The sequence below is a fragment of the Microcaecilia unicolor genome, chromosome 12 (genome assembly GCF_901765095.1).
Source record: "Microcaecilia unicolor chromosome 12, aMicUni1.1, whole genome shotgun sequence".
NCBI lineage: Eukaryota > Metazoa > Chordata > Amphibia > Gymnophiona > Siphonopidae > Microcaecilia > Microcaecilia unicolor.
In genome coordinates this window covers 101441519-101468764 of record NC_044042.1, presented here as the reverse complement: position 1 = coordinate 101468764, position 27246 = coordinate 101441519, and the positions used below count along the sequence as shown (strand labels likewise).

General features: G+C 47.6%; 1 protein-coding gene across 1 annotated transcript in view; it reads right to left on the bottom strand.

Annotated features, from left to right (window-relative positions):
* Positions 1–27246, bottom strand: part of RETREG3 (reticulophagy regulator family member 3) — a 169574-nt gene that overhangs the window by 103435 nt on the left and 38893 nt on the right. Inside the window, 1 exon segment of the mRNA XM_030221275.1 lies at positions 1868–1974. Within this exon segment, the coding sequence (XP_030077135.1) occupies positions 1868–1974 (107 nt within the window).

Here is a 27246-nt window from a genome sequence, read left to right as displayed (position 1 = left end):
GAAAGAAAGAGAGAGAGAGAGAGAGAAAGAGAGAAAGAAAGGAACCATGCACAGGGAGATACCTGCCTCTGAAAAGCGAAGGGATCCAAAATGAGAGATCCTCCAAAACCCTATGTGCCAATGCAGCAGCCACCAAGAACGCTGTCTTTAGCTTAAGATCTTTCAAGGAGGCCTTTCAGAGTAGCTCAAAAGGAGGCTTCTGAAGAGCCCGAAGGAACTAAATTAAAGGTTCCACTCTGGACACAGTGTACGAGAGGGAGGCCACAAGCAGCCTGCTCCCCACAAGAATTGAATAATACCTGTGTGAGCCACAGGAGACATCTTCAGTAGTTGACCCCTGAAACAGGCCAAAGCCGCAATCTGAACTTTTAGAGAACCCAATGCCAATCCTGTCTGAAGACCTGCCTAGAAAAATGTTAAGATCAGTGAGATCTGAGCAGAGAAAGGAGAGTCTGTGCTCAAACACCAGCCCTTAAACATCCTCAATACCCTCGCTTATGCCATGAATGAAGTGCGTTTCTGAGCATGAAGCAAGGTAGTAATGACCAAATCAAATAACCTTTTTGTCTCACTGAACCCTTTCAGTGGTCAAGCCGTAAGACCAAAACGGAGCACCAGACCTTGCTTCAGTAGGCCATGTACCTGCGGATGACGGAAAGGACTCCAGTCCAGCAGTCGAATCAGCTCCAAGTACCATAGCCTCATGGTCAACCCGGGGCTATGAGAATTATTCAACCCCAGTGCAATGTGATCCTTTTCAAAATGCGGCCTACCATGGGCCAAGGAAGAAAGACATACAGTAGACGTGTCTCCGGTCAGGGCTGCACTGAGTCATTAATTCCTATAGAGCCTGTTTCCTTCCAACAGCTGAAGTCTAGAAGCGGAGAATCCCATCAGTTTACTATTATCTGAAAACCCTGGCTTGGATAGTTCCCATTCTGCTGGGTCCAAGGAATGCCTGCTCAGAAAGTCCACCTCCACATTCAAGGATCCTGCAATGTGAGCTGCCGACAAACAGAGAAGAGCTTTCTCCACCCAACTCATGAGGGAGACCACCTCTACTGCCATTGGACAACTACGGGTCCTACCTTGCTTACTGATAAAAGCCACCGCTGTTGCACTGTCTGAGAAAACTCCCAGAAAGGGAGCAAAGTTGCACTACCCTGAGCTCCAAATGATTTATTGATCACTGAGATTCCTGTTCCGTCCAGGTGCCCTGTGCCAGATGGAACTTGTAATGAGCTCCCCAACCTAACTTGCTGGTGTCCATTGTCACCACCTTCTGTTTGGAGACAGAAAATACTGAGGAGTTGGACTGGATGCCAAGAGAGATATGTCTCAGCTCAGTTTTCTGTTCTCTATCCCCACCTGTTGGTTGATGGACACAATTACCTATAGGTTCTGGAATAGTAGGAAGCTATGTAACGGAAATCTTGTTTAAGAGCAGCTCTAAGGGACGGCAACATGCTTATTCTCAAAATATTATGCAAGAGCGGAATTATTCTTATTACTAATATTAATATAAACCTTTTCCTCTCTCATTCATGAGAAAATTCAAACTACAATAAAAACCAACTCTCTCCCCCCTCCCCAAATAGAGAATGCTACACATAGCCCTGTAAGAATGCTTCCTGGTACTTATCCTGCCAGAAACAGGTATAATTTTCAGGTTAGATCAAAGAAGGTAAACACTTGGTTACCCAGCTTTATAGATGAAAATGAATGAAATTCTCTTTCATAGGTATTCATAGCGGATACCCTGAAAATTCACTAGGAGTAGGAATGGAAGCTGTAGAACAGGTTTAAGAAACTCAATACAGAGTCCTGGATATTACTGTGCTAATAGTGCAAATGAGCAGACACTTACCTCTTAGCTCAGGCCAGATCTTATTCTTCCACTGATCCACACACACAATCACAATCAGCCCAAATGCCAGCAAAAATACCATCCTCAAGGGTGTCAGAGCCAAACACCTGGGAAAGAAAGAAGACAGTAAGGCAGAAGAAACAGGAATTCTCTCTCTCTCTACTAAAAGGAATAATATTAATGTAACCAATGTCTCCAGTGAAGTGAGCCCCTCAGGGCAAGGACCTGAAAAAGACAGGTTTTCTGCCTATCTTTGCTTATTAGTTTGTAATATCAAATTCTTTTTTGACTTTGCACCTTTCTCCTGTCCTTTGTACTTCCGTGGGATCTGGCACAATGAGGCTTTATTTGCATTTACTGAGAATTCCCCCCCCCCCCCCACAAAAAAAAATACTAGTCTGGTCATCAGCAACACTCCTGAGCTAGGGGACATGCAGAAAGGCTCTCTCTTAAATTCTGAATCAAACCCTCAGGTGCCACCCTTAAGTAGTGACCAAGGCTATGAATGCTACCTCCACACTGAACTGACCTTTCTGTATAATGCCATCACCGATATCACCAATTTCACACCCTTTTATCTTTCAGTCTTCCTACTTCTACCACCAATCATATTTATTTATATCAGATGCATTAAGTCACAAGGTTACAGTTTTCCTACTCTGCTAGCTTATACTCCAAAATTTAAGGCAAGAAAAGCTTCTGCAGTATCCCCAATCCCAACTACCATGAGCAAATACCCAAGTCAAAACTCAAACTGAGGACTTTGCGCATAGCAGTGCATAGCACCCTTAAAGACAAGAATATCAAGAAGACAAAACTCGATACCATGGTTCAATGACGAATTAAACAAAACCTCAAAACACAATCCAGAAAACTTGAACGAGCATGGAAAAAAAAAAAATCAAAGGATGAACCTACACTCAATGCATGGAAACAAATACACAGCAAATACAAATCCTATATAATAATTCTCACCTCCAATGTTCTGAGGCTGCCTGGAACCGTGGTTTCCGGCCAGAGTTAGATGGAGTAGATAAGTGACGTCAGGGAGAGGGGAGGTGCCGTAAAGCAGGGAGCAGCGAATCGGCTGCAGCGAGTGTACAATGGCGGGGGGAGGAGTAGGGAAACACGCAGAGTGTGTTTCCCTACTCCTCCGACCCAGCCAGCAGCAAACAACGACTCAGGCAGGGGGAGGAATCGCTCGACACTGCCTGCCAACCACCTGCGCTGCGACCCTCCCCTCCCCCCTTCTAGCCACCCATGTCCAGGGACACTCCCCCCTCCCCTCCTGCCCCCCTTCGCATCACCCAAGGCCCTCTGTAACGACGGATCACCAAGCCCCCCCCTCGGCGTATCACCCTCCCCCCGGCGCATCACCAAGCCCCTCCCCCCGCCCACATCAACTCCCCTCAGCCGCAAATACTAACTCTGTCCGGCTGCTGCTGCTGCTCCTGTTGAGCAGCAGCAACCCGTACATAACGAAAAAAAGAAAAAAAAGCTAACAACTAAAACGCACCTCCGTAGACAGCCATCTCACATTGGCTGACGTCTGCAGCTGCTCCTCCTCTCCCCTCTACGTCACTGCCCCTGGGGAGGAGCGTTTTAGTTTTAAGATTTTTTTTTCTTTTTTTCGTTATGTACGGGCTGCTGCTGCTCAACAGGAGCAGCAGCAGCAGCAGCGGCTGGACAGAGTTAGTATTTGCGGCTAAGGGGGCTGAGGGGGTTGATGTGGGCGGGGGGAGGGGCTTGGTGATGCGCCAGGGGGGAGGGTGATACGCCGAGGGGGGGTAGGGGCTTGGTGATGCGCCGTTACAACATACCCAAACAATGCCCTCTTGCCACCTACTGGGTTCCACACTCCTCCTCTCCCTGTGAAAGCCGGAAGCACCCGGTTCCCGGGAGTATTCCATGTGAAAAACAAACCACCCACACCATCACTGTTTGCTGACCAAGGCCACCCCCCCAACTAACAAGATTCCTCCACCTCTCATAAAAACACACTGCAGCAAATCCCTCCAAGTTCACCAGACAACCCCCTCCCTGTTATATTGCTACACACACACACAATATAAACTCCACACACACACACAATTTCTCAACCCCACATACCAATTTTGACACACTATCACATCCACACACACAAACACCGCCACCCCCCCTCAAAACCCCAGCAAAAAAACACTCAAACACACATACACTGATGCAGAACATGGAGAGATGCACAATCTCTCTTTCTCCCCTGTAACAATAACCACCCTCAAAGACCCCCTCCACTTTCTCCCACTTTGCCAGCATGGCACACCCCCAACCCTCCCCCCCCCCCAAACCAAAACACACACACACACAAGAAAGCACCACACTAATAGCAGACAGCAACAACATGGCCAACCCCCCCCACCACCAACGCTGATCCCCCTCCAAGCCCCCTGCCACACCCTCTCAGTTCACCACCACACACTCACTCTCCGTCTCTCACATACACTCTCTCTGACACACTCACTGTCTATCACACTCTCTCTGTCACACACACACAGTCTCTATCTCTTTGTACCTCTCTCTCACAGAGTCTCACACACACACACACACACACACACACACACTCTGTCTCTCACACACTCTCTCTCTCACACAAACACACACACTCTCTCTCTCACATTCTCTCTCTGACAGACACGCTCCATCTCTCACACACACTCTTTCTGAAACATACACTCCGAGGAAAACCTTGCTAGCGCCCGTTTCATTTCAAACAGAAACGGGCCTTTTTTACTACTATGCAATAAAACAAACCAAAAAGTCCTATTACTAGGACCGGATAACAAAGATCTGAAGAAACTATTTCAACTCATAAATAAGCTACTAGACACCATCCCTGTCACCACTACCAACAAAGGCATTCCACCCGCAGACAAACTGGCCAACTACTTTAACGAAAAAATAACAAAACTACGCAATACTCTTCCTCATCACAACACCGACATCGAAAAATTCTTCGACGACCTGGACCTAATCCCAGGCGGTTACCCAGCCGACCGTATCTGGTCATTTAATCTACTCACCTCTGAATCTGTTAAACAAGCGACTCATAGGTCCGCCAATACCCACTACAAACTGGACATATGTCCCAGTCATTTACTTAAATCTGCCCCCGGCCGCTTCATAGAAGACCTCACATCCCACCTAAACTTCATGCTACAAGAAGGTTTCTTCCCCAAGGAATATGGTAACATCCTTCTTACCCCAATACCTAAAGATACTAAGAAAAATACAAACGATCTCATCAACTACCGCCCAGTTGCATCCATACCTTTAGTAGTAAAATTGATGGAGAGCTTGGTGACCAAACAAGCTTATGGAATACATGGACAAGTTCTCAATATTACACGACTCACAACAAGGATTCTGCTCCCACCATAGTACTGAAACTGTCCTAGTCACTCTCCTGGCCAAACTCAAGCAGGAAATAGCCACAGGTAAAAGCATACTTCTCCTCCAATTCGACATGTCGAGCGCATTTGACATAGTTAACCACAATACACTACTAAGACTGCTTGTCCACTTTGGGATGGTTGGAAATGTACTTAACTGGATCAAAGGCTTTCTAACCACCAGAACATACCAAGTAAAATCAAATTCTAACATATCAACACCATGGAAAGCAACCTGCGGAGTTCCTCAAGGATCACCATTATCACCAATACTCTTCAACATAATGATGATCCCACTGGCAAAGTCCTTATCCAATCGCAGCCTCAACCCATTCATCTATGCAGATGCTGTTACAATTTACATTCCCTTCAGACATGCCATGACAGAAATAACCAATGAAATCAATGATGGCCTCAACATCATGAACTCCTGGGCAAACTCATTCCAACTGAAACTGAATTCTGAAAAAACACACTGCCTCATCTTCTCATCTCAACATAACAAGTACAAACCCGCAACCATTAACACCCCAGGACACATCCTCCCTACCTCAGACAGCCTAAAACTACTTAGCGTCACAACTGACTGCAACCTTAACCTCGAGAACCAAGTAAACACCATCTAATATAATAAAACGCACCGTGAATGTTCTGATGAAGACAACGTTCTGAAGTCACTCAAACACTCCCTGAAGGCTGAAGGATTCGTGGATTCATGGTGTGAAGCCAGCCAGCCGTCTCTTCCCCACCCTCGCGTCAAACGTCATGACGTCGAGGGCGGAAACAAAAACAAACAAACGGATTTACCTACGTGGTGGCGGTTTCGGCAGCGCAGCGTCAGGGAAGGAGGCGGCGCTCCTGACGTCTCTAGCCTTCCCTTCGCTGTGTTCCACCTTCTTCTGACGTCAAGGATGACGTCAGAAGAAGGCGGAACACAGCGAAGGGAAGGCTAGACGTCGGGAGCGCCGCCTCCTTCCCTGACGCTGCCGGAACCGCCACGGAGGAAAATTTAAAAAGAAACAAAAAAAGAAAAGGGATGTTGGGGGGAGAGAAGAAAAAGTTGAAAAATGGGAGCGGGAGGGCAGGGGAGAAACGACAGCATGGATGCGAAGGGGGGGGGGCATGGATGTGAAGGGGGGAAGGAAAGAGGGCGGGCCAGGCTGGGACATGGGAGAGAGAGGAGCATGGATGCGAGGGGGGGTCATGGAAGGGAGAGAGGGGAATTGCTGGAAAAGGATGAATGGAGGGGGGCAGGGGACAGAGGAGCATTGATGGATATGGATTGCAGGGCAGGGCTCAGGGAGAGAGGGGAATTGCTGGAAAGGGATGAATGGAGGGGGCAGGGGACAGAGGAGCATGGATGGGCATGGATTGGGAGGGCAGGCCTCAGGGAGAGAGGGGAATTGCTGGATAGGGATGAATGGAGGGGACAGATGGGCATGAATGGATATGGATTGCAGGGCAGGGCTCAGGGAGAGAGGGGAATTGCTGGATAGGGATGAATGGAGGGGACAGATGGGCATGGATGGATATGGATTGCAGGGCAGGGCTCAGGGAGAGAGGGGAATTGCTGGATAGGGATGAATGGAGGGGGCAGGTGACAGAGGAGCATGGATGGGCATGGATTGGGAGGGCAGGGCTCAGGGAGAGAGGGGAATTGCTGGAAAAGGATGAATGGAGGGGGCAGGGGACAGATGGGCATGGATTGGGAGGGCAGGGCTCACACTCTCTCTCTCATAAACAATGTCTTTCTGATTCTCACTCTCACACACTCTGTCTCACACTGAATCACATTCACTCTCTATGTGCCACACAGTCACTCACACACTCGCTTGGTCTCATACACTCACTCTCACAGAGAATCTGTGTCTCACACACACTCTCTCTCTCTCTCGCACACACACACACACTCTCTCTCACACTGTGTCTCACATACACACTTGCACACACTCTCATTCTCACACACACACTCTCTCACAAACACGCTCACACCCAGATTCACTCTCTCTCTCACACACACACACTTTCACTCTGTCTCTTACACAGTCACTCTCACATACACTCTCCCAAACATACACACTCCGAGGAAAACCTTGCTAGCACCCGTTTCATTTGTGTCAGAAACGGGCCTTTTTTACTAGTAATAAAGAAAATGTTCTATTCAATGTGGAAACTCAAACAAATAAACCTTTCTTCCCAAGGGAAACCTTTTGAAACCTAATACAATCAATGGTTCTAAGCCATGCAGATTACTGCAACGGAATCTATGCGGGATATAAAGAACGACTCTTTAAAAAACTCTAGACCGCCCAAAACACAGCAGCCAGACTAATATAAGGTAAAACTCGATTCGAAAGTGCCAAACCCCTTCGAGAAAAGCTGCACTGGCTCCCAATCAAAGAATGGATCATCTTCAAAATCTCCACTTTGGTCCACAAAATTATATACGGCGTAGTCCCAGGATACACGACCGACCTCATAGATTTACCAAACAGAAACAGAGTCGGATCATCATGGTTATATCTAATCCTACATTACCCAAATTGTAAAGGACTTAAATACAAAACAACTTACGCATCCAGCTTCTCCTACAAAAGCGCACAACTATGGAATGGACTACCAAAAGCTGTGAAAACAATCCACGACCACCTAAACTTCAGGAAATCACTAAAAACCCACCTCTTCAAAAAGGCCTATCCCACCGATCCAACGTAAATCCCCACACCCAGGAACACAGCATATCCAATGATTGTACTGGACAATTACAATCCTCATTCTCTTCAACCCTCATGATGCTTGACTCATACCTACCTCATTGACCATAATATAACCTGTATTTGTTGTCAACCGAATTGGCAAACGCCTTTACGGTACTATGTAAGCCACATTGAGCCTGCAAATAGGTGGGAAAATGTGGGGTACAAATGTAACAAATAAATAAAATAGCACTTACAACCTGAACCACCAGGCTGGCAACAATATATGCTGTTTCTTATGTGTTTACATTTTTGTGTTTAGAATTAAAGATGTGCAGCCCTCAGCTTGCTTTATTTCCCCTTCAGAATCCAGCCATGCATATCCGTGCCACATTTACAATGCTAGTTTATGCAATACACACATGATGTTTCACAGGATCAGCACAGCAACAACTTGATTTACCTGGTGGGTGCAGATAAATAACTATGTTCTTCAAACACTACACAATCAAGAAAACAATATCCTTTTAAGTACACTGGTATTGTAGAATTATGAGCACAGTCATGCACTATGGAATGGGTCAAAAGGCCAGAGATTGATAAGCCTGTGTGACTCTGGAATCTATCAGAGATTGATGAGCCTGCATGACTCTGGAATTTATGGTCTTACGGGCAAGCAGGCTTGGGAAAGAAACTAGCATAAACAACAGGAAGAATGTGGTTTAACATGTTAAGGAAAGCAGATGGTGAGAACCAGATAATAATCTAGGAGAAGGATAATTTGCAGAAAAAGTCATGTAAATCATTGTCTGAAACAAATGATATAAGCTGCCTTATCAGTACAGTGTTTCAGAGAATCAGTCACAGTGAACATCTCTTTATGTAACTGTACTGATATCCCATGAGAAACTATAATTGTATCTGTATTTGGTAAGTAAATAAAAAGAATTGACTTTCTTATATGCACGTAGCCCTGGTTTCTTTTATCCCCCTCAAATTGTTGATGGCTGGTACATGCTAATTTGGGAGGGGTACAAGGGGCCTAAAAACATTTGTGACCTCAGACGGTGTGAAGCGTGGAATCAAGAGTCGCCCGGGACGCCGGACAACAGGACTCCACAAGTACAGATTGTGTCTAAGGGTCAAGCGGCAGGATTCTGGACACACGTTTAGTTTAAAGAAAGGTATCTAGGTTCAGCTGCGAGACTCCTGGATAAGAAAATTTTCCATTCGGTGAGTGTTGCCAGATTCAGTCGCAGGACTTCTGGGACACTGCCAGTGCAGGTTTGCACGAAGAGTGGTAAGTTAAACTTTCTTTTAATAATATATAGAAAATTATATACAGTGGGGGAAATAAGTATTTGATCCCTTGCTGATTTTGTAAGTTTGCCCACTGACAAAGACATGAGCAGCCCATAATTGAAGGGTAGGTTATTGGTAACAGTGAGAGATAGCACATCACAAATTAAATCCGGAAAATCACATTGTGGAAAGTATATGAATTTATTTGCATTCTGCAGAGGGAAATAAGTATTTGATCCCCCACCAACCAGTAAGAGATCTGGCCCCTACAGACCAGGTAGATGCTCCAAATCAACTCGTTACCTGCATGACAGACAGCTGTCGGCAATGGTCACCTGTATGAAAGACACCTGTCCACAGACTCAGTGAATCAGTCAGACTCTAACCTCTACAAAATGGCCAAGAGCAAGGAGCTGTCTAAGGATGTCAGGGACAAGATCATACACCTGCACAAGGCTGGAATGGGCTACAAAACCATCAGTAAGACGCTGGGCGAGAAGGAGACAACTGTTGGTGCCATAGTAAGAAAATGGAAGAAGTACAAAATGACTGTCAATCGACAAAGATCTGGGGCTCCACGCAAAATCTCACCTCGTGGGGTATCCTTGATCATGAGGAAGGTTAGAAATCAGCCTACAACTACAAGGGGGGAACTTGTCAATGATCTCAAGGCAGCTGGGACCACTGTCACCACGAAAACCATTGGTAACACATTACGACATAACGGATTGCAATCCTGCAGTGCCCGCAAGGTCCCCCTGCTCCGGAAGGCACATGTGACGGCCCGTCTGAAGTTTGCCAGTGAACACCTGGATGATGCCGAGAGTGATTGGGAGAAGGTGCTGTGGTCAGATGAGACAAAAATTGAGCTCTTTGGCATGAACTCAACTCGCCGTGTTTGGAGGAAGAGAAATGCTGCCTATGACCCAAAGAACACCGTCCCCACTGTCAAGCATGGAGGTGGAAATGTTATGTTTTGGGGGTGTTTCTCTGCTAAGGGCACAGGACTACTTCACCGCATCAATGGGAGAATGGATGGGGCCATGTACCGTACAATTCTGAGTGACAACCTCCTTCCCTCCGCCAGGGCCTTAAAAATGGGTCGTGGCTGGGTCTTCCAGCACGACAATGACCCAAAACATACAGCCAAGGCAACAAAGGAGTGGCTCAGGAAGAAGCACATTAGGGTCATGGAGTGGCCTAGCCAGTCACCAGACCTTAATCCCATTGATAACTTATGGAGGGAGCTGAAGCTGCGAGTTGCCAAGCGACAGCCCAGAACTCTTAATGATTTAGAGATGATCTGCAAAGAGGAGTGGACCAAAATTCCTCCTGACATGTGTGCAAACCTCATCATCAACTACAGAAGACGTCTGACCGCTGTGCTTGCCAACAAGGGTTTTGCCACCAAGTATTAGGTCTTGTTTGCCAGAGGGATTAAATACTTATTTCCCTCTGCAGAATGCAAATAAATTCATATACTTTCCACAATGTGATTTTCCGGATTTAATTTGTGATGTGCTATCTCTCACTGTTACCAATAACCTACCCTTCAATTATGGGCTGCTCATGTCTTTGTCAATGGGCAAACTTACAAAATCAGCAAGGGATCAAATACTTATTTCCCCCACTGTATATAAGAATGGCTTCACCTCTTGAGATAGTAATTAAGTATTTTCCCGCAGACAAAAAAAAAGCTTACTAAACTTTGTAATAAATGGTATAAGTGAAATAAGAAACAGACTCATCTTTGTTGGCCCCCACATGGATCTTTTGACCCAAATATTTTGCGTACATTAATTAAATATGAGACTTACAAAAAGGGTAAATCCCGTACTAAACATTTACAAGCTATTAAAAAATTAATCTTAATTGGAAATAAAGAAATGGAATCCAAATCTTTACCCGATTCCAGTAAATTCCCACTTCTTCCGCCGGCAGTCAGAGCTCCATCAGCTCCTCCACCATATGATAGTCCGACAAGCTCTGAAACTACTTAAGTATTAGCTTGCAGTACGGCTGAGGGTTAAGAAAAATTATATCCCAACCGTATCAATCTTAAACAAGAGAATAACTCTTTATCTGAAATGATCACTGGACCACTGCAACCGGTTACTGTCCAAATTAAGGGACTTGTAGACCTGACACCCACGGGTCATTCTAAAAATCCTTGTGTCTCCGAAGAGGACACTAGTCCTACTCGTCCATTATTTAGAGATGATCGACACCCTGACCGTAATCCCGTTAATGAGCAGGACATGGAAAACTTAAGGCAGGAATTAATTCAGGAAGTACAGAAAGGTACTAAAATTCCCTTAGATATTGAGATGGAAGACAATATTTCTTTGATAGAAAACGATTTAGAAACACTACGAAAAGATATATTACAAATGTCACAGGAATACCCGAGATCAGTTATTGCTAACCATACCAGATCTAAGGCGGCCTTTTGAGAAGATGCTGCGGGCTACCAACTTGTGGGATACACTGGTACGGCCCCTAATACACCATATGAATATGTAGCCCAACAAGAAAATTCTTGGTATTTTGTTCAGCTGTGGGCTGACAAACTTGCAGTTTGGTCTGAGTCCCTTTGGCCGCAATCAGATAGATATCCCCATGAGGGTTCAGTACAAACTGACAAACTTAAGGTTGCTCGAGACCTAATTCTTTCTCACCCACATCCCGGCTGGAGTCCAAGGGTTAACTTATATGGCTGAAGGTCTTAATATTTGGGAAAAATATGAGAACAAATTTCCTTCTATAAAACCCTCCGCACCACCAGCTAAAGTTCTACCCCTGTCTAACAAATCTTCTGCAGGTGCCTCACATACAGAATACATTCCATTAATCATAGCTGATCAATCCATAGACTGGTGGGTTGTGTCCATCTACCAGCAGGTGGAGATAGAGAGCAATCCTTTTGCCTCCCTATATGTGGTCATGTGCTGCCGGAAACTCCTCAGTATGTCGATATCAAAGCTCCATCCACAGGACTCAGCACTTAGAGAATTACACCCACAAAGGGACACTCTGCCCAGCTCACCACCGCCGAAACGGGGGAGGGGAATCAACCCCGCTCATCCCCACACAAGTGGGGGAGGGGAATCCGTCCAGCTCATCCCCGCGGAGCGGGGGAGGGACACCACACCCGCCGATGCGGGGGGATCTGGCTTATCCTGCAACCGCAACAGGAGCTGACTGACCCCAACACCGTCGAAGCGGGAGGGGTACAAAGCTGCCCTACAGCCGCACGAAGTGGGAGGGAAGCGCCGGCAGAATTTAGGTCTCAATCCAGCCCCGTAAAACGGAGGGGAGAGGAATGCAGCAGCTCACTGTAACACAAAATCGTCTCAACTCCAGAAGAATTCAATCGAAAAAACTTGAACACGAAGATCCTCCTGAACAGGAACAGAAGACTAACTTGAACCTGAAATGCAACCAGAATATAAACAGAACAGATATCTGGGAGGGGCTATGGACTGATCAGCTATGATTAATGGAAAGAAAATTATCAGATATGATACATAATTTTACCTTCCATATCATCATGCTGATCAATCCATAGACTGGTGGGATGTACCGAAGCAGTACTCACCCAGGGTGGGACATAGAAATCCCTGACCGCAACACTGAAGCTCCAAACCGGGCCTCCGCCCGAGCAGCCACAGTCAAGCGGTAATGCCTGGAGAAGGTATGAGCCGATGCCCAAGTTGCCGCCTTACAAATCTCTGCCAAGGAGACGGACCCGGCCTCTGCCATCGAGGCTGCCTGTGCTCTAGTGGAATGAGCCTTCAGCTGGATAGGCGGCATCTTCCCCGCGGCCACATAAGCCGCTGCAATGGTTTCCTTGACCCATCGTGCCACTGTAGGCTTGGATGCCTGCAGACCCTTACGAGGACCTGCGAACAGCACAAACAGATGATCCGACTTCCGGAAATCATTGATCACTTCCAAGTATCTGATGATGACTCATCTCACATCTAGATATCTGAGAGCAGAGTACTCCTCTGGGTAGTCCTCCCTACGAAAGGAGGGTAGGCAGAGCTGCTGATTCACATGGAAACAATCTTGGGCAGGAAGGAAGGCACCGTGCGAATAGACACTCCTGCCTCAGTGAACTGCAGGAAGGGTTCCCGACATGATAGCGCCTGGAGCTCGGAAACTCGTTTGGCTGAAGTGATAGCCACCAAAAAGACTGCTTTCAATGTCAGGTCTTTCAGAGATGCCCTCAACAAGGGTTCAAAAGGCGGCTTCTGCAAGGCTCTTAGCACCAGATTGAGATTTCCGAGCGCAGAGGAGGGCGTAGGTGATTAACTCCCTTGAGAAAGCGCACCACATCTGGCTGCGAGGCCAGGGAAGCACCCTTCAGGCGACCCCTGAAGCAAGCCAGAGCCGCTACCTGGACTTTAAGGGAACTGAGCGACAGGCCTTTCTCCAGACCTTCTTGCAGGAACGCCAACACTGAAGAAATTGGAGCAGTGAAGGGAGAAAGAGAGCCTGCCTCACATCACGATGCAAAGGTACGCCAAACCCTGGCGTAAGCAGTAGAAGTAGAGCGCTTCCTCGCTCTCAGCATAGTGGCGATGACCTTGTCTGAGAAGCCCTTCTTCCTCAGATGCTGCCGCTCAATGGCCAGGCCGTAAGACCAAAGGGGGAGGGATCCTCCATCACCACGGGACCCTGATGCAACAGGCCCTGCTCCGCTGGCAGCCGCAGAGGGCCGTCCACTGAGAGCCTGATCAAGTCCGCATACCAGGGACGTCTGGGCCAGTCTGGACCCACCAGGATTATCCGGCCCGGATGCTTTGCCACCCGGTCTAGCACCCTGCCCAACATGGGCCAGGGCGGGAACACATAGAGAAGCTCCTGTGTCGGCCACTGTTGGAGAAGAGCATCTACTCCCAGAGATCGAGGGTCCCGTCCTCTGCTGAAAAAGCGCGGCACTTGGCAATTGGCCGATGACGCCATCAGATCTAGGCTCGGCTGGCCCCAGCGCTTCGTGATGTCCAAGAACGCCTGAACCAATAGCTGCCACTCTCCGGGATCCAAGGTATGGCGACTGAGAAAGTCCGCCTTGACATTCATGACTCCCGCAATGTGGGCCGCCGACAGCTGTTCCAGGTTCGCTTCCGCCCACTCACATAGATTCATGGCCTCCTTGGCTAGAGGGGCGCTCTTGGTACCTCCCTGGCGATTTACATAGGCCACAGCTGTGGCATTGTCCGACAGGACCCGTACTGGCTTCAACGCCAGTACCAGGGAGAAACTCCAAAAGCGCCAACCGAATGGCTCCGAGTTCCAGGAGGTTAGACCACTTTGCCTCTGCAGGAGACCAGAGCCCCTGCGCTGTCCCAAGCAGTGGGCTCCCCAGCCCGTCAAAGAGGCGTCCGTTGTGACGACAACCCACTCCGGGGTCAAAAGAGGCATTCCTGCGGACAACTTGTCTGTCCTCAGCCACCAGCTCAGTGCCCTGCGCACCGCTGGGTCCAAGGGAAGGCGCACAGCGTAATCCTCCGACACTGGAGTCCAGCGCTGCAGCAGAGAGTGTTGTAGTGGTCTCATATGAGCCCTGGTCCAGGGCACTACTTCCATCGTGGCCGTCATAGAGCCCAACAGCTTAACATAGTCCCAAGCCCGAAGAGGAGAGGCTACTAGGAACTGGTCCACCTGAGCCTGAAGCTTGACAATCCGACTGTCTGGCAGGAACACTCTGCCCACTTGGGTGTCGAAACGAACTCCCAGATACTCCAGAGACTGAGTCGGGCGCAGCTGGCTTTTCTCTCAGTTGATGATCCACCCCAGGGAGCTCAAAAGAGCAATCACCCGGTCTACCGCTCTGCCGCACTCTGCATGAGGGGGCTCGGATCAACCAGTCGTCCAGATAAGGATGGACTTGTACTCCTTCCTTTTGTAGGAAGGCCGCGATGACCACCATTACTTTGGAGAAGGTCCGCGGAGCAGTAGCCAACCCGAACGGGAGGGCTCTGAACTGGAAGTGTCGGCCCAGGACTGCAAAACGCAGAAAGCCCGATTGACCCCTTTGAGGTCGAGGATAGGCCGTACAGAACCTCCTTTCTTTGGTACCACAAAGTAAATGGAGTAATGTCCCTTGCCAAGCTGATCTTCTGGCACCGGAACGACCGCACCCAGGCGGATCAGATTGTCCAAAGTCTGCTGCACTGCCACAGCTTTGACCGGAGACTTGCAGGGAGAGTGCACAAATCCGTCTCTTAAGGGTCGGCAGAACTCTAGTCTGATGACTTCCAGCACCCAAGCGTCTGAAGTTACCCTGGTCCACTCGCCCAGAAACGAGGACAGGCGTCCTCCAATCTGCTCTGGGCCATGGACCAGGGCCCCGTCATTGGGTACGAGACCCTGGGGGAGGACCAGAGGACGCACCTCCGGGACGGCGGTCTCTGCGAAAGGAATGCTGCTTGGGGGAGAAGTTCCTCTTGAAGGAAGAGGGGGCAGAGGAGCCCGACTTGCCCGGGTGATACCGACGGGCTTCCTGAAACCGTCCTTTGGAGGAACCGGGGCGGGCACCACTGGCCCGAGCCCTGACCTCTGGTAACCTCTTGCCCTTAGACGTGCCGAGATCGGTCACAATTTTGTCCAGCTCGACCCCAAAGAGCAGCTTGCCTTTAAAAGGCAACTTAGCCAGGCGAGACTTAGAGGCTTGGTCAGCAGACCAGTGCTTCAGCCAAAGCCAGCGCCATGCAGAGACTGTCTGAGCCATACCTTTAGCCGAGGCTCTCACAAGACATCATACAGCAAGTCTGCCAAGTAGGCCAAGCTCGATTCCAGGGCCAGCCAATCAGCCCTCAAGGAAGGATCCGAGGGGGAAGCCCGCTGCACAATCGCCAGGCACGCCCTGGCCACATAGGAGCCGCAAACTGAGGCCTGCAAACTTAAAGCAGCCGCCTCGAAGGACGACCTTAAAGCCGCCTCCAATCTTCTGTCTTGGGCGTCCTTTAGGGCCGTGCCACCTTCCACCGGCAACGCCGTTTTCTTAGTCATCGCAGTGATTAAAGAAAGGCCTCCCGTTCACCTTCAGGCAGAGGATAGAGGCTGGACATAGCCCTAGCCACTTTCAGGCTCGCTTCTGGGATATCCCATTGAGCCGAAATCAAGGTGTGCATGACCTCATGCACGTGGAAGGTTCTAGGCGGGCGCTTCATCCCCAGCATAATGGCAGAGCCAGCAGAGGCTGAGGGAGAGACGTCCTCCGGAGAGGAAATCTTCAAAATGCTCATGGCCTGCACTAACAGGTTGGGCAAATCCTCTGAGCGAAAGATCCGCGCAGCAGAGGGGTCATCCGCTCCATCAGAGCGGGAATCCGTCTCCTCCAAGGAATCCCCAAAGGACGTTGGGAGAACTCAGATACGCTGCCCTCATCTACATCAGAGGAGACAGAGTCCTCTAGGGCCTGGAAATCCACCCGAGGGCGTTTGCTTCCGGAGGCCTCAACCCCTTTATCGGACAAGGGAGCAGGGGCAGCGTTTTGCATAAGGAAAGCCTGATGCAGCAGCAAAATGAACTCAGGGGAGAAACCCCCCAGACTGTGCACTTCTGCAGCCTGGGCCACGGCCCTAGACGCATCCTCAACCGGCGCTCTCAAGAGCGGGGGAGAAACATGCTGCGCATCCAAAATGGCGTCCGGTGCGAAATTCTGAGAAGGAGCTGCGCGGGAACAACGGCGCTTAACTTTGGCCGCTTTCTTGCCGTCGCCCGAATCAAGGGCGACCATAGCATTAACGTCACCCACCTCGAGGGCGGCCCAAGAAGAAGCCGTCCGAGCAGAGTGGCCGGCCAAAATGGGGGGGGGGGGGGGGGGGGGGGGGTGGAGCAGCGGGGGATGGGCGTTTATGGCGGGAAAAACCGCCGCACCGGAGGAAGAACCAGGACACTGACCAGCCTCCAAACTGACGCCCAAAAAAGGCGATTCAGGCTTTGAAACCCCCGCATCCCCGCTAGACGTGCACACGCGGTCCGGGGAGCGATTCTTCGCGCCCTCCGACGCCATAGGCCACGTGAAGACCGATCGGGGAACCCCTGCCCGCTACAAAAGGTAAAAATTACCTGCTTCTCGCTCCGAGCTGTAACAAACTGGTGTCCCAGTGAGCAGCTGCAATAAACGCTGATATAAACGTTGAAATAAACGCCCTTAAAGGACGTTCAAAATGTTTTTTTTTTTTAATGGAGCCAGCGGGAGGGGGGAGAAAAGGAGAGACCTGGCACCACCAGGTTTGCACTTGCTCAAGAAGAGCCCTCAATCCCAGGTACTCAAGAAAACCTAAGGATTAGGCTTGGAGACCTAGCCAGAGTTGCTGCTGTGTGTGACCACCACCTGCTGAGATAGAGAACATACTGAGGAGTTTCCGGCAGCACATGACCACATATAAGGAGGCAAAAGGATTGCTCTCTATCTCCACCTGCTGGTAGATGGACACAACCCACCAGTCTATGGATTGATCAGCATGATGATATGGAACTGATTTGTCTGATGGGGAAAATAAATGGATACGTAGATTTGAAGAGCTAACTATGGTTAAAACACTTGCAGTAGGCAATATCAAAGCTTTGTTAGCGCGCATACCCCAAGCTAATGTTTTCGATCTTTTTACAGCGCTGGATGCGGCAACGCGGCTACTGAAGATACTTACAATGGCTCTGAATTTTTTATCATTAAGTGTTCCCTGTTTAATGCCATACGTATTAGCTTTCCCACTCGTAAGGGCTCCTCTTTCCTTACTTCCCAACGCTGGGAACCCACCGAACCTATTGAAAAATACATGCTTAAATTACAACAGCTATTCAGAGAAGAGACAGAAGAGCATTTCGATGCTCCAAATAGTCTCCAAATATTTTACCATTTGTTTAAGGAAACTTTAGAAATGAAAGAACACGTTCTACACCATTGTAGAACCTTTTTGAAAAACACCCAAACAACATAAGGAAATGCAGAAGTTGCAGACTCACTTAATGTCCCTGCAAATAAAGCAAATTGAAGATCAGAAATCTAAACCTAATTCACCTTCACATACCGATCCACATGGTGATCCAGGTTGCTGGAATTATCCATTTTGTTCTGAATTTGATAATGGCCCTTACCATGTCCCCCACACGCTGTATATGAATAGTAGGGGATGGGGAAATAATAGGGGGAATTTCCGTGGCAATTTTCAAGGGCGACAGCAACAGAGGGGCTTTCTAGGGCATGGCACTGATGGACAATCTAGTCCATTTCGCCGGTATAATATTCAGTGTTGGCAATGTAATAATATGGGTCATTTTGCCTCAGAATGCAGGCGTGGTTCTCAGCCAAGAGGGGGGTTCACAAAACAACAATTTTCATTCACCCCAGCGGCAGTCTTTTCCGTTATGGAATCCCGAGGAACAGGAACAGACACAGTGACTAGGAATAGTACACAGAAGTGGGATATAGCGATCCCATGGTAACGTTACAAATTCAAGGTATTCCCGTATCTTTCCTGGTTGATACTGGAACGCTGCGCTCCGTGCTGGCTAATGCCCCTGCGAAATTACAGCAGCAACTAAAATTGTCCAAAGAGAATGTTACCACAATGGGATTTAATGAAGTACCAACTGATACTCTTATGTTACAAGCAACGAAAATCCAGTTTGTAGGTCAAGAAATAATAGCTCCCTTGCTGTATGCTTCTTTGTGTCCAATAAATTTGTTAGGGAGAGCTCCTTTCTGTCCAGTAAATTTGTTATGGAGGGATCTATTAACACAATTTAAATTTCAAATTCATTTTGATATCTCGGAGCCAACTCAGAATAGCTGATATTTGCTGTTACAGCCCTTGCTGAACAACAGATATCAAGGGCGTTACAAAAGCTACTGAATTACTTATGGGCTTCCCTGGACTCACCATACGGGGAGGTTCAAACAAAAGCTCACTGTATTGAATTACTGCCTGAATGTGCAGGGCCTGAAATAGGGCAGTATCCCTTAAAGCCAGATGTAATCCAAGGAGCGAAAGAGCAGATTCAGCAACTGCTAACTCAGGGCATAATAGAAGTGTGTCATTCACCGTATAACACACCCTTATATCCTGTACAGAAAAAAGAACCAGGACAGTGGAGAATTGTGCAGGATTTATGTGAACTAAACACTGTAGTGAAACACGTTTTTCCCAATGTTGAAAACCCTACTACACTGTTGCAGAGTGTACCATTACAAACTTATCATTCCACTATTGATTTGTCTAATGCTTTTTTTAGTATTTCACTTCACCCAGACAGCAGACCCTTGACAGCTTTCCAGTTTGACAATGTCACTTATCAGTGGACACGGTTACCACAAGGTTTTAGCGATAGGTCCACTATTTTTTCTCGAACTCTAGCACAACATATTCGTGAATTTAAGTCACGATATGCTTGGCCAAGTCATACCCATTTATGTAGATGATATGCTGATAACTTCCCATGATTTTGATACCTGTGTACAAGTGATCTGTGATTTCTTAGGCTTTTTAGCTGAAAAGGGTATAAGGTTAATAAGAAAAAACTGAAGGTAGCACAGACCCAGGTTACGTTTCTGGGCCACGAACTTGGTGCCCAGAGAGTCTCGGTCCTGATACTTTGAAGCATGTTTCCAAATTACATATGCCTTCTAATGTTACTGAACTTAGAGCTGTGCTAGGTGTGTTAAATTTTTGTCATCTGTAGATACCTAATTATTCAGAACGAACTAAACCATTTTACCAGAAAATTGCTAGGAAAACATTGTTCTAAAAGTGCATCAATTGATTTTACTGATGCTGAGAAATTAGATTTAATTACCCTTGTAAAAGATGTAATGAAACATTCCCCTCTCGCTACGGCTGATGTGTCCCATGAAGTACAGTTATGGATAACTCATGATGAAAATACATGGGCTGCTTTAATAACTCAGCATGATGATATAGCTTATGGATATTTATCTGGGACTTTTACCCCAGTTGAATTAAGATTTATTTCCTGTGAAAAAGGACTTGTAGCAGCCGCTACTGCTGTTTTGAAATTATATAGCTATATACCTCATCTGCCAGTAGTTATTCATAGTTCCCATGATATTAAATTCCTTCTGAACAAACATATTAGTCACATGACCCCATCACGATTACATAAATATCAAGTGGTACTGTTTTGGTCCCGTTTGTCCTGATTTAGATTATAAGCTCTTTTGAGTACTACTACTACTATTTAGCATTTCTATAGCGCTACAAGGCATACGCAGCGCTGCACAAACATAGAAGAAAGACAGTCCCTGCTCAAAGAGCTTACAATCTAATAGACAAAAAATAAATAAAGTAAGCAAATCAAATCAATTAATGTGAACGGGAAGGAAGAGAGGAGGGTAGGTGGAGGCGAGTGGTTACAAGTGATTACGAGTCAAAAGCAATGTTAAAGAGGTGGGCTTTCAGTCTAGATTTAAAGGTGGCCAAGGATGGGGCAAGATGTAGGGGCTCAGGAAGTTTATTCCAGGCGTAGGGTGCAGCGAGACAGAAGGCGCGAAGTCTGGAGTTGGCAGTAGTGGAGAAGGGAACAGATAAGAAGGATTTATCCATGGAGCGGAGTGCACGGGAAGGGGTGTAGGGAAGGACGAGTGTGGAGAGATACTGGGGAGCAGCAGAGTGAGTACATTTATAGGTTAGTAGAAGAAGTTTGAACAGGATGCGAAAACGGATAGGGAGCCAGTGAAGGGTCTTGAGGAGAGGGGTAGTATGAGTAAAGCGACCCTGGCGGAAGATGAGACGGGCAGCAGAGTTTTGAACCGACTGGAGAGGGGAGAGGTGACTAAGTGGGAGGCCAGCAAGAAGCAGATTGCAGTAGTCTAAATGAGAGGTGACAAGGGTGTGGATGAGGGTTTTGGTAGAGTGCTCGGAAAGAAAGGGGCGGATTTTACGGATGTTGTAAAGAAAGAAACGACAGGTCTTGGCAATCTGCTGGATATGAGCAGAGAAGGAGAGAGAAGAGTCAAAGATGACCCCAAGGTTTCGAGCTGAGGAGACAGGGAGAATGAGAGAGCCATCAACAGAAATAGAAAACGGGGGGAGCGGGGAGGTGGGTTTGGGGGGGAAAATGAGAAGCTCGGTTTTGGTCATATTTCAGGTGGCGTTGAGATATCCAGACAGCAATGTCAGACAAGCACTCCAAACTTTGGTTTGGATGCAAGGTGAGATATCAGGGGTAGAAAGGTAGATTTGGGAGTCATCAGCATAGAGATGGTAGGAAAAACCATGGGACTGTCTTCTTCATGTTCAATTGTAAAGCGCTGCGTACGACTCATAGCGCTATAGAAGTGATTTATAATAGTAGTAGTAAGTATTGTACACCGCATACAGCCCCTCACTTCAGCAGAATTACAACGCTTAGTTCCGCTGATTACTGTTACTGAAAAGCCTGATTTATTCCCTCACCAGTGCACTGCCCAGTTACCCTCACTGCCTGCTTCTTTAAGCATTCATTTTGAAATTTTGCAAACGGGACCTGTCTGGTTTACGGACAGATCCCATAAAAATGGCAACACAGGGCTTGCTGCGGTACATTATACTGCTGATGAAATACCTATTGAAGTCATACAATACCGACTCCCGGATTCTTATACCGCTCAAACTGCTGAATTGGCTGCTGTACTGTTTGCTTTGCAGTTTAAAGCACTGCAAGAAGATGTGTCCATAGTTACAGATTCTAGTTATGTATTCTCCTCATTACATTCACATATTCAAAAATGGAATCAAAGGGGTATGATTTCCTCTACTGGTCACCCTTTGAGCCACATTACTTTGTGGAATAAAGTGTTTGAGGCGTTAAAAGAGCGCCATAAGAAAAAGTTACGTACAGCCATTAAATGGATTAAAGCTCATCAGGAAACTGTGTTCTCTTTTGAAATTAATGATAATCATATGGCAGATGATTTAGCTAAAGAAGTTACAGAAACTGTCCCCAGTCACGTTGTTGATAGTACTGAAGAAGTGATTATGTTTGTTGACACTCCCAAACCCCAAATTTTGGAGGGACAGAGCTCTATGACGCTTTACAGGCTTCCACAACTCAGGCTGAATTGAGATCCTGGAAGCAAGTGGTGTGTGTGTACTGAATTCCCAAAGCTTGTGGGTGCACCCTGCTGGCCAAATTTGTGTAGCGCAGCACAACTTATCTTTATTATTACATTCATTGCATTACCCTTTACATCTGAGTGCTGCTACTATGCATAACCTTTCTTCCAAAGTTTGGGCCCCACAAATGCTGTCAATTTGTCATACTATTGTTCAACAGTGTTATAAATGCCTTTGAATACCCCCAAGAGTGGAAACGTGATTCCCCCAGGCCACTTACCCACTGTACAAAGTCCGTGATTGTTGATGGCTGGTATATGCTAATTTGAGAGGGGTACAAGGGGCCTAAAAACAGTAACAATTATTTTATAAAACCCAATATATATCTATATCTCATGACCCTCTTACCTTGTCCATTTTCCTGATTCAATCCCCTTACTTCCCATTACACAAGGGATGAAGGAAAGAAACTGAAGCAGAGTCCCTATGAATCTAGGTACAGGTATAATCATGAGACACTTGATTCTTCCTTGTGAGGAGTATGGGGCCCCAAATACCAAACCCTAGGCCTGATGAACGATGATGGTGATTCCAAAATTCAGTCAATATATAGACTGGGTCTGGGTTTCAGAGAGTAAGGGGTAATACATTTGATATACCACCTTTCTGTGGTACAACCAAAGCAGTTTTTGTACCTGGGGCAATGGAGGGTTAAGTGTCTTGCCCAGAGTCACAAGGAGCTACAGTGGGAATTAAACCTGGTTCCCCTTGTTCTCAATCCACTGCACTAACCATTAGGCTACTACGTCACACCAAAATACACCTATCAATCTGGTGATCTGATCACATGTGCACAGATCTCTTGAATATTCCCTATGGAACAGTCACAAGTCAGATTTGTAGGGGCACCTAAGAACTGGATTTGGGGGCCACCACACTGAACAATGCATTTGTCTTGTTGTTACGAAAAACACACTGCTGTCACTGGTCCATATGTGCGGATGCTATTTTGCTTGGAGATAAAATATGGTCTTTCATTATTTAAACTATTATGTATATTCTGGCTTGGATACTATTTGGGTGATTCTAAGGAATTTCTAGGCTCTGTCAGGTATGATAAAGATGCAAAGTTTTAATCAAACTTGTGGCATTCGAGAAGCTAGATTCTAAGAAAAACAAATCTGAAGTGATAGTTTTCAAGCACAAGTACTGGTCAGCTTACAGTATTAGTGGAGAAATCATATTACAATGAAAAGCAAAGATACAAACCTAGGTATTCTCCGAGGACAGCAGGCTAATTGTTCTCACAAAAAGTTTGCTAGAGCCTTCAAGCGCGCACATCGCACATGCGCGGCCATCTTCCTGCCCGTCGCGCAAGAGTCCCGCTTTAAATTATAAAGCAATAACAAAGAAAAAGGACAACTCCAAAGGGGAGGCGGGCGGGTTTGTGAGAACAATCAGCCTACTGTCCTTGGAGAATACCTGCTACAGGTATGCATCTTCGCTTTCTCCGAGGACAAGCAGGCTGCTTGTTCTCATGATTGGGGTATCCCTAGCACCCAGGCCCGCTCAAACAACAAAGAAGGTCAATTGGGCCTCGTAACGGCGAGGACATAAGGACTGACCTACGAAGAAGAACATCTAACTGAGAGTGCAGCCTGGAACAGAATAAAAATGGGCCTAGTGGGGTGGAGTTGGATTCTAAACCCCAAACAGATTCTGCAGCACCGACTGCCCAAACCGGCTGTCTCGTCGGGTATCCTGCTGAAGGCAGTAATGAGATGTGAATGTGTGGATTGATGACCACGTCGCAGCATTGCAAATCTCTTCAATAGTGGCTGACTTCAAATGAGCCACTGACGTTGCCATGGCTCTAACACTATGAGTCGTGACATGACCCTCAAAAGTCAGCCCAGCTTGGGCATAAGTGAAGGAAATGCAATCTGCTAGCCAATTGGAAATGGTGCGTTTCCCAACAGCGACTCCCCTTCTGTTGGGATCAAACAAAACAAACATTTGGGCGGACTGTCTGAAGGGGCTTGTACGCTGCACATAGAAGGCCAATGCTCTCTTGCAGTCCAAGGTGTGCAACTGACGTTCAGCAGGGCGGGTATGAGGACGGGGAAAAAATGTTGGCAAGACAATTGACTGGTTCAAATGGAACTCCGACATCACCTTCGGCAAGAACTTAGGGTGCGTGCGAAGGACTACTCTGTTATGATGAAATTTGAGATAAGGAGCATGCACTACCAGTGAACATGAAGCTCACTGACTCTACGAGCTGAAGTAACAGCCACCAAGAAAACGACTTTCCAGGTCAAGTACTTCAGATGGCAGGAATTCAGTGGCTCAAAAGGAAGTTTCATCAGCTGGGTGAGAACGACGTTGAGATCCCATGACACTGGTGGAGGTTTAACAGGGGGCTTTGACAAAAGCAAACCTCTCATGAAGCGAACAACTAAAGGTTGTCCAGAGATAGGCTTACCCTCTACATGATAATGAAAAGCACTAATCGCACTAAGATGGACTCTTACGGAGTTGGTCTTGAGACCAGACTGACAAGTGTTGAAGGAATTCAAGCAGGGTCTGTGTAGAAAAAGAGCGAGGATCTAGGGCCTTGCTGTCACACCAGATGGCAAACCTCCTCCATTTAAAAGAGTAACACTCTTCGTGGAATCTTTCCTGGAAGCAAGACTCGGGAGACACCCTCAGAAAGACCCAAGGAGGCGAAGTCTACGCTCTCACCATCCAGGCCGTGAGAGCCAGAGACTGGAGGTTGGGATGCAGAAGCGCCCCCTAGTTCTGAATAATGAGGGTTGGAAAGCAGCCCAATCTTCATGGTTCTTCGGAGGACAACTCCAGAAGAAGAGGGAACCAAATCTGACGCGGCCAAAAAGGAGAAATCAGAATCATGGTTCCGCAGTCTTGCTTGAGTTTCAGCAAAGTCTTCCTCACCAGAGGTATGGGAGGATATGCGTACAGAAGGCCCTTCCACCAATGAAGGAGAAAGGCATCTGACGCTAGTCTGTAGTCTGGAACAGAACTGAGGGAGTTTGTGATTGACTTGAGTGGCAAAAAGATCCACCGAGGGGGTGCCCCATGCTCGGAAGATCTGGCGTAGAACGCTTGAATTGAGCGACCACTCGTGAGGTTGCATTATCCTGCTCAACCTGTCGGCCGGACTGTTGTTTACACCTGCCAGGTATGTGGCCTGGAGAAACATGCCGTAACGGTGAGCCCACAGCTACATGCTGACGGCTTCCCGACACAGGGGGCGAGATCCGGTGCCCCCCCTGCTTGTTGATGTAGTCTGTCTGAATTTGGATAATTTGATAGGACAGTCGACCTCTGAAAGCTTTTAGAGCGTTCCAGACCACTTGCAACTCCAGGAGATTGATCTGAAGACCTTTTTCCTGGAGGGACCAAACTCCTTGAGTGTGAAGCCCATCTACATGAGCTCCCCATCCCAGGAAGGATGCATCCGTTGTCAGCACTTTGTGAGGCTGAGGAATTTGAAAAGGACGTCCCAAGGTCAAAACTGGATCGAACTGTCCACCACTGAAGGGAATTGTGAAATTCGGTGGACAGCTGGATTACATCCACTAGATTCCCAGCAGCCTGATACCACTGGGAGGCTAGGGTCCACTGAGCAGATCTCATATGAAGATGGGCCATGGGCAGCACATGAACTGTGGAGGCCATATGGCCTAGAAGTCTCAACATCTGCCGAGATGTGATCCACTGAGACGTTCTGGCCATGGAAACTAGAGACAGAAGATTGTCTGCTCTTGTCTCGGGGAGATAGGCGCGAGCTGTCTGTGAATCCAGCAGAGCTCCTATAAATTTCAGTCTTTGAACAGGGAGATGATGGGACTTGGGGTACTTTATAACAAACCCGAGTAGCTCCAGCAGTTGAATAGTCATCTGTATGGACTGTAGAGCTCCTGCCTCCGAGGTGTTCTTCGTCAGCCAATCGTTGAGATAAGGGAACACATGCACTCCCAGTCTGCGTAGCGACGCTGCAATTACTGCCAGGCATTTTGTAAACACCCTGGGCACAGACGCAAGACCAAAGGGTAGCACACATTACTGGAAGTGCTGCGCTCCCAGACGGAATCGAAAATACTTCCTGTGAGCTGGAAGTATCGGGATGTGTGTGTAAGCATCCTTTAAGTCCAGAGAGCATAGCCAATCGTTTTCTTGAATCATGGAAAGAAGGGTGCCCATGGAAACCATCCTGAACTTTTCTCGGACCAGGAATTTGTTCAGGGCCGTTAGGTCTAGGATGGGACACATCCCCCCTGTTTTCTTTTGAACAAGGAAGTACCTGGAATAGAATCCCAGCCCTTCTTGCCCCTGTGGAATGGGCTCGACTGCATTGGCGCTGAGAATGGCGGAGAGTTCCTCTTCAAGTACCTGCCTGTGCTGGGAGCTATAAGAACGAGTTCCCATTGGGCAATTTGGAGGTCTGGAGATCAAATTGAGGGAGTATCCTAACTGGACTATTTGGAGAACCCACCGGTTGGATGTTATGAGAGGCCACCTTTGGTGAAACAATTTTAACCTCCTCCCGACCGGCACAGACACTTTTATAGCGGCTATGCTCATCTGGAGCCAGTCAAAAGCCCATCCCTTGCTTCTGCTGGGGGGGGGCCTGCTTGGGCGAACACTGTTGGCGAGAACGAGCGTGCTGGGGCTGAGCCTGAGAAGGCTGTCGGGAAGGAGGATTGTACCTACACTTATTATAGGCATAGGGAGCATTCCTCCTTCCCCGGAAAAATCGTCTACCTGATGAGGTAGAAGTTGAAGGCACCCGGCAGGAGAGATTGTCCATAGCGGTTTCCCGCTGCTGGAGCTGATCGACCACCTGCTCGACTTTCTCA